The following is a 12,201-nucleotide window of genomic DNA, read 5'->3' on the forward strand; positions in this document are numbered from 1 at the left end:
AGGCGCCAACCGCCCCCACAGCCGCTGCCGGAAAGCAAGAGGGGACGGGGGGTGGGGCCGTGACAGCGCCGCGCTTTACGGCACGGCCTGGTCACGCGGCCCGCCCGCCATGACGCACGCCGAGCGGCCGCGACAAAATGGCAGGCGGCTCCGGCTCCCGGCAGCCCGCGCGGCAGCGGTCCCGCCCCGGGGCATGCTGGGGCGTGTAGGCCCCAAGGGGCTGCTGCGGGCAGCTCCCAAACACCCTCTCGTCGCCCCCCCCCCAGGTCACGGCCACGGGCCTGCGATCTCCTCCGTGCTAGCCTTGTACCCCGCGTTACGGCCGCGCTGCGACAGGCCTGCGACCCGCCCCGAGCCCCGGCTGGGCTGGGGATGCTGCAGCCCTGCCAGCCCGACAACGCCTCCTCCTCAGCCTCTTGCTGAGCTCCCCGCGCCCGTGCCCCCCCGCGGGCCGGGGCCCCCGGTCAGCCTCCTCGTGGCCCGGGCCAAGCCGGCGCCGACATGCCTGGGAAGGAGGCTCTGGCCGCCGGGGCCCGGGGCCAACTCGACTGAAGCTGTTCCGGGAGATTTTTTGACCCCCAATGTGACATAATGTCGTTAATTTAATTTTCTTAAAATATCCTATTAAAATCTACCAGACTGCTTTCAGTGGTGACCGGGAGCTCCATGCCAAGTCCAGCGGACCCCCAGCCAGTCTGTGGGGATGCTCCCTGGCCCCCTCCCGTCTCCGGGCAGAGCACTGTCGCAGTGTCCGCGGGCGCGATGGAGGGCCGGCAGGCGCTGTCCGGTCGCTCTGCTCCGTGTCCCCACTCGGTGCATGTGTTCTGGACCTTTGACCCATGCTCCCGTCCCTGTTTTTCATCCATTGTCCCAAGAATTCAGATGTCCCCTTAGTCTGTCGCCTCCCCACGTAAAGGAGACCAGCACCTAAGTGGTGGGCTGGGCCAATGACTCCAAAAATGGACAAATAGAGGAACCCCTGCCAGCCCTGTAACCCGGGCCTGGGGCCACGGCCACCCCTGCCACCAACCTAGGATCCACAAGTCCCCCCCGCCGGCCTTTGTGTCCTTGCTCCTAGTCCTGCCTCCTGAGGTCACAGAGAAGAGGCATCTCCATCCTCTGTCACAGCCCTTCAGGGCCTGGAAAACTGATCAGATCCCTGCTCCGTCTCCTCCTCTCCAGATTCAACCCCAGCTCCTTCAGCCTGTCCTTGTCACTCCTGCCTCCACGATGTTGTTGCTCCATGCTGGACTGTCCGTGGCAGATGTGTTGTGCCCTCTCCGCCCCACGGCAGGGCAACGGCAGCTGTGGGCACAGGACGGGGGAGTTCCCCTCCCTGCTCTGTGGCTTGCATGGGCCCTGCTTCCAAACGTTCAAGTTCACATCCGTGGCGGCCGCGCCCCACGATGGCCACTGGGTGGCACCACGAGACCCCGGATCCCCAGCCGTGGCTCCCTGGGATTCCCCTGGCAGCCCAATTACAAGCTGCTCCGGGCAGGGTGGGGGCGCGTCCGGGGGGGTGCAGTTCCTGGGGGCATCCAAGACAACTCTCAGGCTCCTGGGGCATGTCCTCCTGGCAGAGGCGCTGTGGGGCTGCACTTTGCACAGCGCCTCCCACATCCCCTGACTCTGGGGGCTGAGGCCTTTGCCTAGAGACGAGCCAAAACGCTGTGAGTGATGGTGCTGGTGGCATCCAAGGGGCCCGCTGTGTCACTGCCGGAGGGTGGGCTCTGCGCAGTGTTGGTGCCCTGGCATGGACGGCCCTGATGCCAGCCCCAGCAGTGCTCTGCCAGCACCGGCGAGGCCCCAGGAAGGGGCTGGGGCGGGCAGCTATGTCGATGCTTTGTGGGTGCCGGATGCAGTGGGGAGCTGCTGGCGCGGGTGGACTGGGAGCAGCCCCCCCAAAAGGGCCCTCGTGCACAGCAGCGCGGGGGTGGCCGTGGAAGCCGAGGGCTGGCAGAGGCTGCCTGGGCAGCTGAGGTTCAGGGCGGTGCGGGATTTCCCAGGCCCTGGTGCGGAGCCTGGACCTGGAAAGCCCCTCCCTCCCGCTGTGCTCTGGAGACACCCCTGGGACCTCTGCTTAGCGCATGAGACGCTGTTCTGGGAAGTGACGTGGCCCTGTGGCCGGCAGAGCCTCCCTTCCCCTCCTGCCCCGCTCCAGCTGCGCCTGGCAGGGGCTGGGGGCCCGGCGCAGGGGAGGGCACCATGCCACCCTGCCGCAGGCCCGGGCAGCGGGACGGCACCGAGGGGAGCGGGGCTCACCCTCAGACAGCCAATGGGCCGCGGGGCCGGGGACACGAGCAAGGCTGGGCTCTGCCCCGTGGGCGTGCTGCAGCCACGTGAAAGGCGTGGGGCCGTTGCGCTGATGCCCCGGGGAGGGACAGCCCTGTCGCATCCTGTCTGTCTGCTGCATGGGTATCTGTGGGTAGTCTGTGGCTGGAGAAGGGAGGGTGCTGGTGGCACAGCTGCCGCCCTCCTGCTGGGTCTGCCGTCCTCACATGGGTGGCCGGGCAGAGTGCAGCCGGGGACTGTCCCTCGCCCCCGAGCATGGATGTGGGGCAAGAGCGGAGCGGAAAGGGCCCCCCCTGGCCTGATGGGCCCTGGCACCGCGCAGGGTCCCACGGGCAGGCATTCGCAGCACCTTTGTTCCTTCCTGTGCAGAGTTTCCACTCTTAGGAGAAACAGGAAAGTTGCAGAGGGAAGTAGGAGCGGGTTGGGAAAGCCTCCTCGTCATCCTCCTCCACAGTGGTGTGTGGAACTCCCCCGGGGCTGCCCGGCCCCAGGGAATCCTCTGCTCCAGGCCCTGTGGACGCCCTGTCCTGGCTCTCTGTGCCCAGGGTCCTGGAGGCAGGAACAGCCGCTGGGGGGGCTCTTGATGACGCAGACCCTTAGACGATGCCCAGCCCCTGGTCCCAGCTTCACCCACATCACAGCAGTTGCGGCAGACCCCGGGGCACTCCCCGAGGCACCGCCTCTCCAAGCTGGGGGACACTAGCCCGGTCTGCTTTTCCACAGCCCACCGGCGCCAGCTCTACAGTCTCGTCCGCAGGACGATCTATCACACCGCCCTCGCGGCCTGCCGGGACACTGCCTGCTGGGACTACTTTGGCCAGGGCGAGGCCGATGGGCCCTGGTGGCAGAGCCTCTGCTCAGAGCTGATCCTGAGAGCCACCGGGGACCTGGGCTGGTGGCTTCTCCATGGAGCCGTCGCGATGGGTGTGTGGCTGGCGCATTTCGAACCGGTCTCTGACCAGTGCCCATTTTGCAGCGAGAGGGAGACTCTGGCGCACCTTGTCCCCGAGTGCGCCAGGCTGCAGCCCCTGCACCTCCTCCTGCACGTTGCCCCGCACCTTTTACGCGCACCCCATCTGTCACCCCACCAAGGCCTGGGACCTCCTGGTCAACCTCCTCCTGGCTCTGGCCAAGCTTGTCTTCTGGCTATTCAGGAAGGAGGCTCTGGCCGGGAAGGCTCCCGGTGACCTCGGGGCATTTTTCCTTGGTGTCCTTCACACACGTCTCCAGGCAGAGCACCGCTGGGCAGTAGCCGCCGGCGAGCTCTCCAAGTTTGCGAGCCGGTAGGCACTGTCCGGGGTCTCTGCTCGGTGTCCCCCTGGGGAGCGCTTGTTTTGGCCCTATGACCCTGCACGAGCACGCCCTGTTTTCTCTTTTGTCGTCCCCCATAATTTATTGGTGCTTTAGGGCGCTGGTCGCCCAACCCAGTGGCAGCCCCAGCATGCGGTTTTTAGGCTTTTAACCTTTTAACCGAAGACCTGCGAGCACCAAATGCCAAGAGGATACCCCCATCCATTTTTTATCTGTTGGTGGCTTCACAGCGCCGGTTGCCCAACGCAGTAGCGGTGGCGGCCAGCTTGAATTTGCGACAAGTTCTGGAGCATGTCTGGACTCCCGCACAGGGTCCAGAGGACTTTACATACCGCCGGCCACCATCCAGCAGCGGCCCACAGCTCCCAGTGGTCCTCACTGTGACGCTGCAGACATCAAATAGTCCCAGGCAGAAGCTGAACTGAAACCCAACACTTCTGCTTCCAGGATGACTGGCTAGAAAAGCCCAAGAACTGCCCCCACCACGCCTCAGTGCAGCTCTGGCCAACCTCCGTGTGAACCCCTGCTAGCTATGCGAGGGCACCCGCCTGCCAGCAGACTGGGCAGACACGGCAGGACACGGGCATGTGGGGCTGCCAGGATCCCAGGGGAGCCACAGGCTCTGGTGAGGGCAGGGATCATCCCCGGGCTCTGGACAGCTCTAGGAGCAAAATGTGGGGCGGAAAGATCTGCGAGACAGTGCCACAAGGCCCTGCTCACACAGGCAAGCACATCGTGACCCTGCCACGCCCCAGCTTGCAGCCAGGCCAGCGCCTGCCCCTCTGGGGTGCCTGTTCCCAAACCGCCCTGCCCTGGCAGGGAGAAACTCCCATGCTGAGCACGCCCCGGCACCCAGCTCAGGACACAGTGCAGGCAAACCCGGCCCCGCAGCGCGCAGGGCCGCTGGGGCCAGGCAGCTGCCTGCGGGGCAGGTGGGAGGAGGAGGCCACGGGGGCCGCAGCAGGGAGAGGAGGCCATACCCCGTGGCCGTCCTGCGGGACTCCCCTGTGCCAGGAGACTGGGGAGGGGTGCGCGGGGAGACAGGAGGCGCGGGCCCACGACCTCGAGCCCCTGCAGCCCGGTGCCCGGCACAGCAGAGCATGTACTGGGGTGGCAGCACCCAACGCAGCCCGACGTGCCTGGGCTGCGCCCGGGACCGGCTCAGGGATGCTGCGGCACTTCGCCCGCGTGGGTGCTGTGGCTGCCGGCCTGCCGAGGCCTGTTCTCGCCCCGCCTCGCTGGCCGGGGGCCAAGGGAAATCCTGGCTGGGCTGCCGCGGCCCAGCCCTGGCTGAAGCAGACGGGGAGTTTTTCTGCGGGGACTGGGCCCCCCCTGCCCTGCGGCGCGGATTGGCTCTGGGCAGCCCCAGCCCTTTCCTGGGCGGCCGCGGGGCTGCGAGTATAAGAGCCAGCTGCCCCCCGCCGCAGGAGGGTCCCTCGCAGCATGGAGCGCCGCTGCCTCCTCTGCCTCCTCTGGCTACTCTGCCGAGGCCTCTTGGGCGTGAGTTTCACTTTCTCTTCCCTCCCCAGGCGCGACCCGCGAGCCAGACCCGGCTGCCAGGCTGCTGCCAGGCTCCGTGCGCCCCCCAGGCAGCCGGTGCAGGGGCTGGAGCGGGCCAGGGAGGCCTTCGAGCCGCTTGGCAGCCTCTGCTAGGGCCCCCAGCTCAGCCCTGGCGCCTTGGGGCGCAGCGGCTAGCGGGGACCTTGGCGCCTGCCTGGGCAGGGGTCTCGGCACAGGGGCCACAGCGAACAGGGCCTGGGGGAGAGCCAGCGCTGGCTGGGCACTGCCTGGTGTTTGGCTGGACCGGGAAGCCCCGTTCCCAGGGGCTGTGCCTCAGGGACAGCCATATCTTGCTGCCTGTGGGGCAGAGACAGGTTCAGGGCATGTGGGGCAGCTGGGGAGGCCCCCAGGATCCCGTTGCAACCTGGAGGCCCATGGGTGCCAGTGAGCCATTGGGGGGCCGTGCCCATCACAGGTCCTCTGCCCTGCACAAGTGCGAGGGCACCTATTTGTCTCATTCGATTCCCTTGGCCAGGGAAGGCGCCTGGCCAAGCTTCGGTGGCATGGGGCCCCTGCCTGGGCAGCGGAGCGTGCCGGGGCCCTGCTCGGAGCGCGGAAATCCCCTGATTTCCTGCATGGCCAGACCCCAGCATGGCTGCCCCTTGCTCCCAGGCCAGAGCAGGCTGCAGGGGACAGGGCTCAGCCATGCTCCCGCAGAGCCTGGCTGGGCACGGGCCTGGGCTGCGCGTGGGGCAGGAGCGGGGAGAAGAGGCAGGCTGCCGGGGCTGAAGGGGCATGGGCTGGGGTGGAGGGGTGGAAGCAGACAGGGCTGCGCGTGGGCGGCAGGGGATCCCAGGCAAGCGGAGGTGTTTCTCGGTTCCCCTTTTGGGGGCATTGGCTGTGACCCAGGGTCCCATCCTGCCCTCGGCCCCATGGAGCACTTCCCTCCCTGAGGGAGAGCCCTGGCCCCCCAGAGCCACCCATGGAGCCCCGGCAAGGGCACACGCCACCCCGGGCCCCGGTGCCTGGCGGGGCTGAGCCCCAGGGCAGGGGCAGCTGCAGGGGCATCTGGCTGCACTGCTGGCCCAGGAGGGTTGTTTGCTTGCCCACATCCCCTGCCCTACTGCTGGGGGAGCCTGGCCCAGCTTCACCCTGGGGAAGGGGCACCCTGGACCCCCCTGCCGGGGGGGGCCCAGCACTGCTGCTAGGGGAGGAGGCTGAGCCCTGAGCCAGCACCTGGGCTCCCAGCCCTGCCCAGGCTGCCTGCTCAGGCGGGGCAGACCTGGGTGGGCCCTGCCTTCACCAGCTGCTAGGAGATGTGGTCAGGGCGCTGACATGCACCCGCCACAACAGAACCGCTGCAATCCCACTTCAGGGAGGTGCGGGCGGCACGGGGGCGGCAGAGCTCCGGTCCTGGTGGTTGTGGTTACGTGGGCAGGGTGAGAGCGAGCGCAGGGTGCACGGGCTGTGCCAGGCAGCACCGTGCAGGGGAGGGGAGCCAGGTCTGGGGCAGGCGGGAGCCAGGCCCGTGGCGGCTGAGCTCTGTGCTCTGCTCGGTTCCAGCACTTGGCCGCTGGCATGGACGTCCAATGCAGTGACAGGCAGTACGCGCACGAGGGCAGGTGCTGCTCCCGCTGCGCCCCAGGTACGGAGCAGATCCCTTCCCTGCCCCTCCCTGTGCCAGAGCCTCAGCCCAGAGGGGTCCAACTTGGCTGCCTTGGCCCCCAGGGCCGGGACCTTGGCTTGGTGCTGCCTGCAGAGCTGGCCAGTCTAGCCCCTGGTGCCTGGTGGCACCTCCTTGGGTGCTGCATGGCAGGTGCTGGGCTCCACGGGCAGCTGCACCAGGCAGGGAGGAAACCCGGGTGCTGTGTGTTGCAGGACAGAAGGTGATAGCCGCATGTATCGAGGAGTCTGGAGTGTCCAAGTGTGCCCCTTGCGAGGAGGGGTACTTCCAGGCCCACTGGACCAAGGAGAACCACTGCATGCCCCACAGCTACTGCGACTCCAGTAGGTGCCGGCACAGGGCTCTCTGCCAGGCAGGCAGCAGTCACGCATCCCTGCCCATGCTCCAGCAGCCCCTGCCACGGGAGGGCCTGGCCATGGCTGGCTCCGTGGCCCACCTTTCCCTCCCTCCCTTCCTTTGGCAGACGCTGGCCTGGTGGTGAAGACACCGGGGGATGAGAAACAGGATGTTACGTGTGGCTGCCAGGTGGGCATGCACTGCACCAGTGCCCAGTGCCAGACCTGCCGGCTGAACCCCCTCTGCAAGCCAGGCTTTGGGGCTGTGCCAAGAGGTGAGTGTGGCCTGGCACTCGCAGCCCAAGAGCTTGCAGGGCCATGGTCCCCTGCGCAGCCCTGGTTCCCCACCGCCAGGTCACAGCAGCCCCAGCAAGGGCAGGTGAACAGGCCCCTGGCTCTTAAGCACAGAGCGGGTAGAGGGACCTCCCAGAGGGTGCAGCTGGCCCTGCTCAGGCAGGCACGCGTGTTGCACCCACTCTGGGGGAGCCTGGGAGACAGGTTGGGGTGCCTTGTTCGTGTCCCACATCTTCCCCGCCCCCTGCCTGCCTGACACTCACCCCCGCGGTCGTCTCGGCTCTGTTCCAGCCCAGGAGGACATGCCACCCATGTGCCAGCCCTGCCCGGACGGCAGCTTCTCCAGTGTCACCTCCGACAGCAAGCCATGCCAGCCCTGGAGCAGGTACTGCAGGGAGGGGGAGCAGCACCGGGAGGTGCGCCCAGGGAGGGGAGCAGTGGCTGTGAGCGAGGGAGCCCGGAGACACTTGCCGGCAGGGACACGCCTGGCAAAACCCTGGCTTTCCCTCCGTGGTCTGGGCTCATGAAGCCGTGTCCACGCCTACTGCAGATGCGAGGATCAGGGGCTGGTGATGAAGGAGAATGGGACCCGGAGCTCCGACGTGGTGTGTGGTGAGTGCCAAGACCCCGGGCACCGCGCTGCGGGTGCAGCAGGACACAGCTGAGCCAGGGGACCCCCTCGGCTCACTGGCCTGCTGCTGGGGCCCCTACCCCTGCCTGATCCAGCCTGTCAGGCAGCTCCCCCATCCTCGCTGGGGCAGCTCCAGCTCTCCAGCCCCTGGGCAGCGCCCGTCCAAGCAGTCAGCAGGGCCTGCCTGGCGCCAGGGGCTGCACAGACAAGGCCTTGGGGCCTGGCGGACAGGGCCAGGTGTATCACACTGGCTTGGCATCTGCCTGAGGGTAGACAGGCCCCCAGCCAAGGGCACGGGTAGGGGCATGTCGGTGGTGCAGCATGGGGCTGAGCGGCCGACCACAACTCTTTGCAGAGTCACAACGCAGCCGCAGCCGCAGCCCCTCCTTGGTCTCGGTGCTGATCCCCATCCTGGCTGGCACCTGCGCCCTGGGGCTCTTCCTCTTCTGTTTGTATCACAGAGGTAGGTGCAGGAGAGGAGGGCTGGCAGAGAACTGCATCAGGGGCTGTGCCCACGTGGGCCATCTGGGCTGGGGCCTGCCCGGGGCATGCTCAGGCGCTCGCTTGCTCACTCCCTCACTTTGTGCTCCTGTCTAGGTTTCCAGAGACTGCTGCAGAAGCAGGTACATCCTCCGGTCCCCCCGTATGAAGAGGTGTGGAGCAGACTGGGGTGCCGCTGTGGGGATGTGCTCCCAATCAAGGGGTGTGGGTGGTCCCTGCACCCTGATGCCCAGCTTGGCAGGGAGAGTGGGCATAGGGCAGGGCGCTTTCAGGGGGAAGGTGCAGCCCTGAGGGGCACCGACACCATGAGGGCCTGTGCAGGATGGCAGGGGCAGGGGCATGAGTGTCCCCATGCTGGGGAAGAGTCCTCCACGAGGCTGCAGGTCAGGGGTGCCCAGGGGCTGCTGTCGGTGCACAGACGGGGCAGAGATGCCAGGGCCTGCGAGGACAGTGTGATTCCCCCAGGGCTGGGCAGGGGGGCAGCAGGAGCCTAAGGGAAGGCCTCCGGGGGGCAGGGGTCTGGGTCTCCCCCAGTGCCAGGTGGTCTTGGTGCTCAGCACAGTCCTGACCCCCTGCCTGTGCTGCTCAGGATACCGTGCCGCTGAAGAACGTGAAGGTGGACGTGGACACAGAGCCGCGCCCGGAGCCGTCAGAGGAGGATGAGATGCCAAGCGAGCAGAACATCCCTGTGCAGGAGACCACGGAGGGTGGGCAGCCTGTAGCCCAGGAGGATGGCAAGGAGAGCCACATCTCTGAGCGGGAGAGGCCCTGAGGTGGCGTGGGGCACCCACACTAGGGCCCACTGCCTCGCACAGGTGGAAGCCAGGCCCAGCGCCCGCCGCGCCGCCAGGCAGCCCAGGGCATGGCCGGCTGCCCGGGGGCCGGGGCACAGCCTGCACCCGTCGCCTATGAGCACGAGAGGTGGTGGATCCCACATGGCCAAGGGTGACATGGCGCGGCATGGCATGGTGTGGCTCTACGAGGCTGCAGGTCACGGGTGCTGGGGGCTGCTGTCGGTGCACAGATGGGGCAGTGATGCCAGGGCCTGCAAGGACAGTGGGGGGCTGACTGCCTGCGGAAGGTGGACGCAGGAAACGGAGGCATTTTGGGACTCCACGCTGAATCTGCCCGTTGGGCAATAAAGGTCAGGAGGCTGCGCCCACGGTGCCTCCTGGCGCTCACGGTGCTCGCTTTCATCACTCTGGGGACCCTGAGCTTGGGGTGGGTCCGGCTGTGTCCCTCCGGCCTGGGCGCTGGGGATGCCCCGGGCCTGCGCTCCCCGGATGCAGGGGCCTGCGCCGTGCACGCCCAGCGGCGACAGCCCCCGCCCCAGCGCCCCCAGTCCCGGCGCTGGAGAGCCCCTGCCCCAGCGCAGGTGGGAGGCCATGCGGCGGCTGCCCAGCAGGTGGCGCTGCCGGCACGCGGCACGGCGCCTGGCGCTGCCCCAGCCGTCCTGGCACCCACGCCGCGGGGGGGGGGGGCTGGGGAGCCCCGGCCATGCCCTGCCACAGCCCGGGCTGCCAGGGCTGGGCCTCACGGGGCTGCACAGGGAGCCACGGACAGGGGGCTGGCTGGACTGCGGTGCCCCTTAGCCCCGGCACTGCCCCTCTCTGCCCGGGGCAAGGGGACACTGCACCTTCTGCTGCCCACGGGCCCCTCCCCCAGCTTTGCCCCAGACAGTGCTTGGTCCCGGTTGGTGCCAGGCATGTGGGGACAGCCCATGCCTGGAGCTCCCCCTACCCCATCCCCCACCAGGGCTGTCCCGGGTGAGGCTGGTGTTCACCCTGGCCAGTTCCCAGCTCATCGCCTGCGGGCCCCCTTCCTCTGAAGATCCCAGCAGCCTGCTACACACAGCCACCCGGCTCCAGCCCCGAACGGAGGCCCCCGCCCCAGCCCCAGCTCCTCTGGACAGGAGACCTGTCTTCAGCCCTGTCCAGGCAGGGGCAGGCCCAGCCCCACCTCCCCCTGCCCAGGGCAGCACCTGGAGCCTTCTCCCAGTGCCAGGTGCACCTCCCCTTGGCCCCAGCCACACGGCACACAAGCACACACATGCACACGCACATGCACAGTCATGTGCCTGCAAGTCCTGGGCGGGCGCAGTGTCCCCCCTAGGGCACATGGGCACTGAAGCGGGGAGGCCTGTACACGCTTGCTCACTCCCCACACTCCCACTCAGAGGTGCTTGTGCACACATGCATGGGTGAGTGTGCACACACAGCTGCCCCCCCCATGGTCTGGCGCGCACAGCTGCCCCCCACAGTCGTGCACTCACAGCTGCCGCACCCCCGCAGTCGTGCACAGCTCCAACCTTCAGAGGAGCCGGGTATTTACTGCCGGCAGCTGACATTTCTGCATTTATGACTCCTCTTCTTCCCGTGCGCTGCCATGGCGGCCACAATGGGAACAATTACGCTCAATTATTCTCCACCGCACGGTTGACAAAAAGCTGGTATTTAAACTTTAATTATCCTCCCAGCGTGTGCGTCACCACCTCCTGCTGGCTCTGAGGCGCCCTGCGCCCTGCCCCTGCCCAGGCCTCCCACCCGGCCGCTCGCGGCCCCTCGTGGGCTCAGAGCTCCGCGCCCCCGCCCGGCGGTCCGGCCTCGGCCGGGTCCCCGCAGGGCACAACTGGGGGGCTTTCCCTGCTGCCCGGGGCTACGCCGGCCTGCGGGGCCATGCACTGGGCACGGCGCCCTGCGGCAGCCGGCCGTGCCGCCTCGGTCCCACGCGCCTGCGGACGCCTCCCGGAGTCGCGCAGCCGGGTCCGATGGCCCCATGGCCGGCGAGAGGCGTCACAGCCCGGAGCCCAACATGGGGACCGGGGACGTCCATCCTCGGCTGTCACGCCAGTGTCCCTTGGCAGCCGCCCCAGGCCGCGGCGTGGTTTGCGGGAAGAGCTGCGAACCGCGTCCGGGAGCGGCACCGGCAGGTCGCAGGTTGCCTTGGCCCCAGGCCTGGCCCAGCCAGCAGCCGTGGCGGGGGGAGCGCGGCCAGGCCCCGGCGGTGGTTCGCAGGCCGCGTGCACCGGGGCCGCCGTGCCCCCCTCCGCCTGTGGCTGCCGCTAATGGGGACGTGGCCGGAGCTCGTAACCTGTCAGCACCCGAGCACACGCGATAAAATACGCCTGGGGCCGTAAATCCCGGAGCCGGGAGCAGCCGGAACGTGGAGCGGCTTTTACTGTACAGGCAGCGGCATGTTATTTAAGGCGCCTCTTAAAACCTAATGTTAGGTTTAATAAGAGAGATAAAAGCATGTCAGCAGTGTGCCTCGCTCGCAGGGGGACGCGCGCAGCTCGCCACAGCCCTGGGCCCGTGTCAAGCCAGGCTTCGCACCTGGGCCCCGGCCCCTGTGTCCTGCCGGGAGGGGACAAGGGTGGCATAGCCATCCCTTCTCCCTCGGGGCACAGCTCCTGAGGCTGCTGGCTGTGGGGCGAGGGCCAGCCGGGTCCTGCTGGGCAGCGCGAGAGAACGGCAGAGCTCCCTGGGGCATGCCCTGCACCCCACGCCTCCCCGCAGCTCAAGGACCCGGGGTGGCGGGGCCCTCTCTCCTGCATGGCGGGTGGGGAAGGCGGCCAAGAACCCACACCCACCCGTGGCGTGGCGTGGCGCTGTCCTGGGCTGCCTGCAGCTCCCCGGGGCCTGCAGGGCGGGCAG

General features: G+C 68.1%; 2 protein-coding genes across 3 annotated transcripts in view; one reads left to right on the forward strand and one right to left on the reverse strand.

The window, feature by feature from the left end:
• The window catches only part of NCOA5 (nuclear receptor coactivator 5), a 27,296-nt gene extending 18,103 nt beyond the window's left edge, over positions 1-9,193 (reverse strand). Inside the window, exon 1 of the mRNA XM_019539539.1 lies at positions 9,182-9,193. The gene's annotated coding sequence lies outside the window, so the exon portion shown is untranslated. The remainder of the gene's footprint in view (positions 1-9,181) is intronic.
• CD40 (CD40 molecule) lies at positions 4,974-9,734 on the forward strand. Of its 2 annotated transcripts, none has more exons than XM_019539540.1 (9): positions 4,974-5,103; positions 6,667-6,748; positions 6,982-7,110; positions 7,251-7,397; positions 7,708-7,801; positions 7,967-8,028; positions 8,403-8,510; positions 8,645-8,700; positions 9,138-9,734. In XM_019539540.1, the coding sequence occupies exons 1-9, from the start codon at positions 5,047-5,049 to the stop codon at positions 9,318-9,320; spliced, it is 918 nt and encodes a 305-aa protein (XP_019395085.1). In that variant the 5' UTR covers positions 4,974-5,046; the 3' UTR covers positions 9,321-9,734. The 2 variants fall into 2 exon arrangements, with proteins under 2 accessions (XP_019395085.1, XP_019395086.1); XM_019539541.1 differs by having other exon boundaries at positions 8,645-8,670.
• Positions 9,735-12,201: the final 2,467 nt, after the last annotated feature.

This window comes from Crocodylus porosus, unplaced genomic scaffold, assembly GCF_001723895.1.
Source record: "Crocodylus porosus isolate Cpor-Errol unplaced genomic scaffold, CroPor_comp1, whole genome shotgun sequence".
Taxonomy (NCBI): Eukaryota; Metazoa; Chordata; order Crocodylia; family Crocodylidae; genus Crocodylus; species Crocodylus porosus.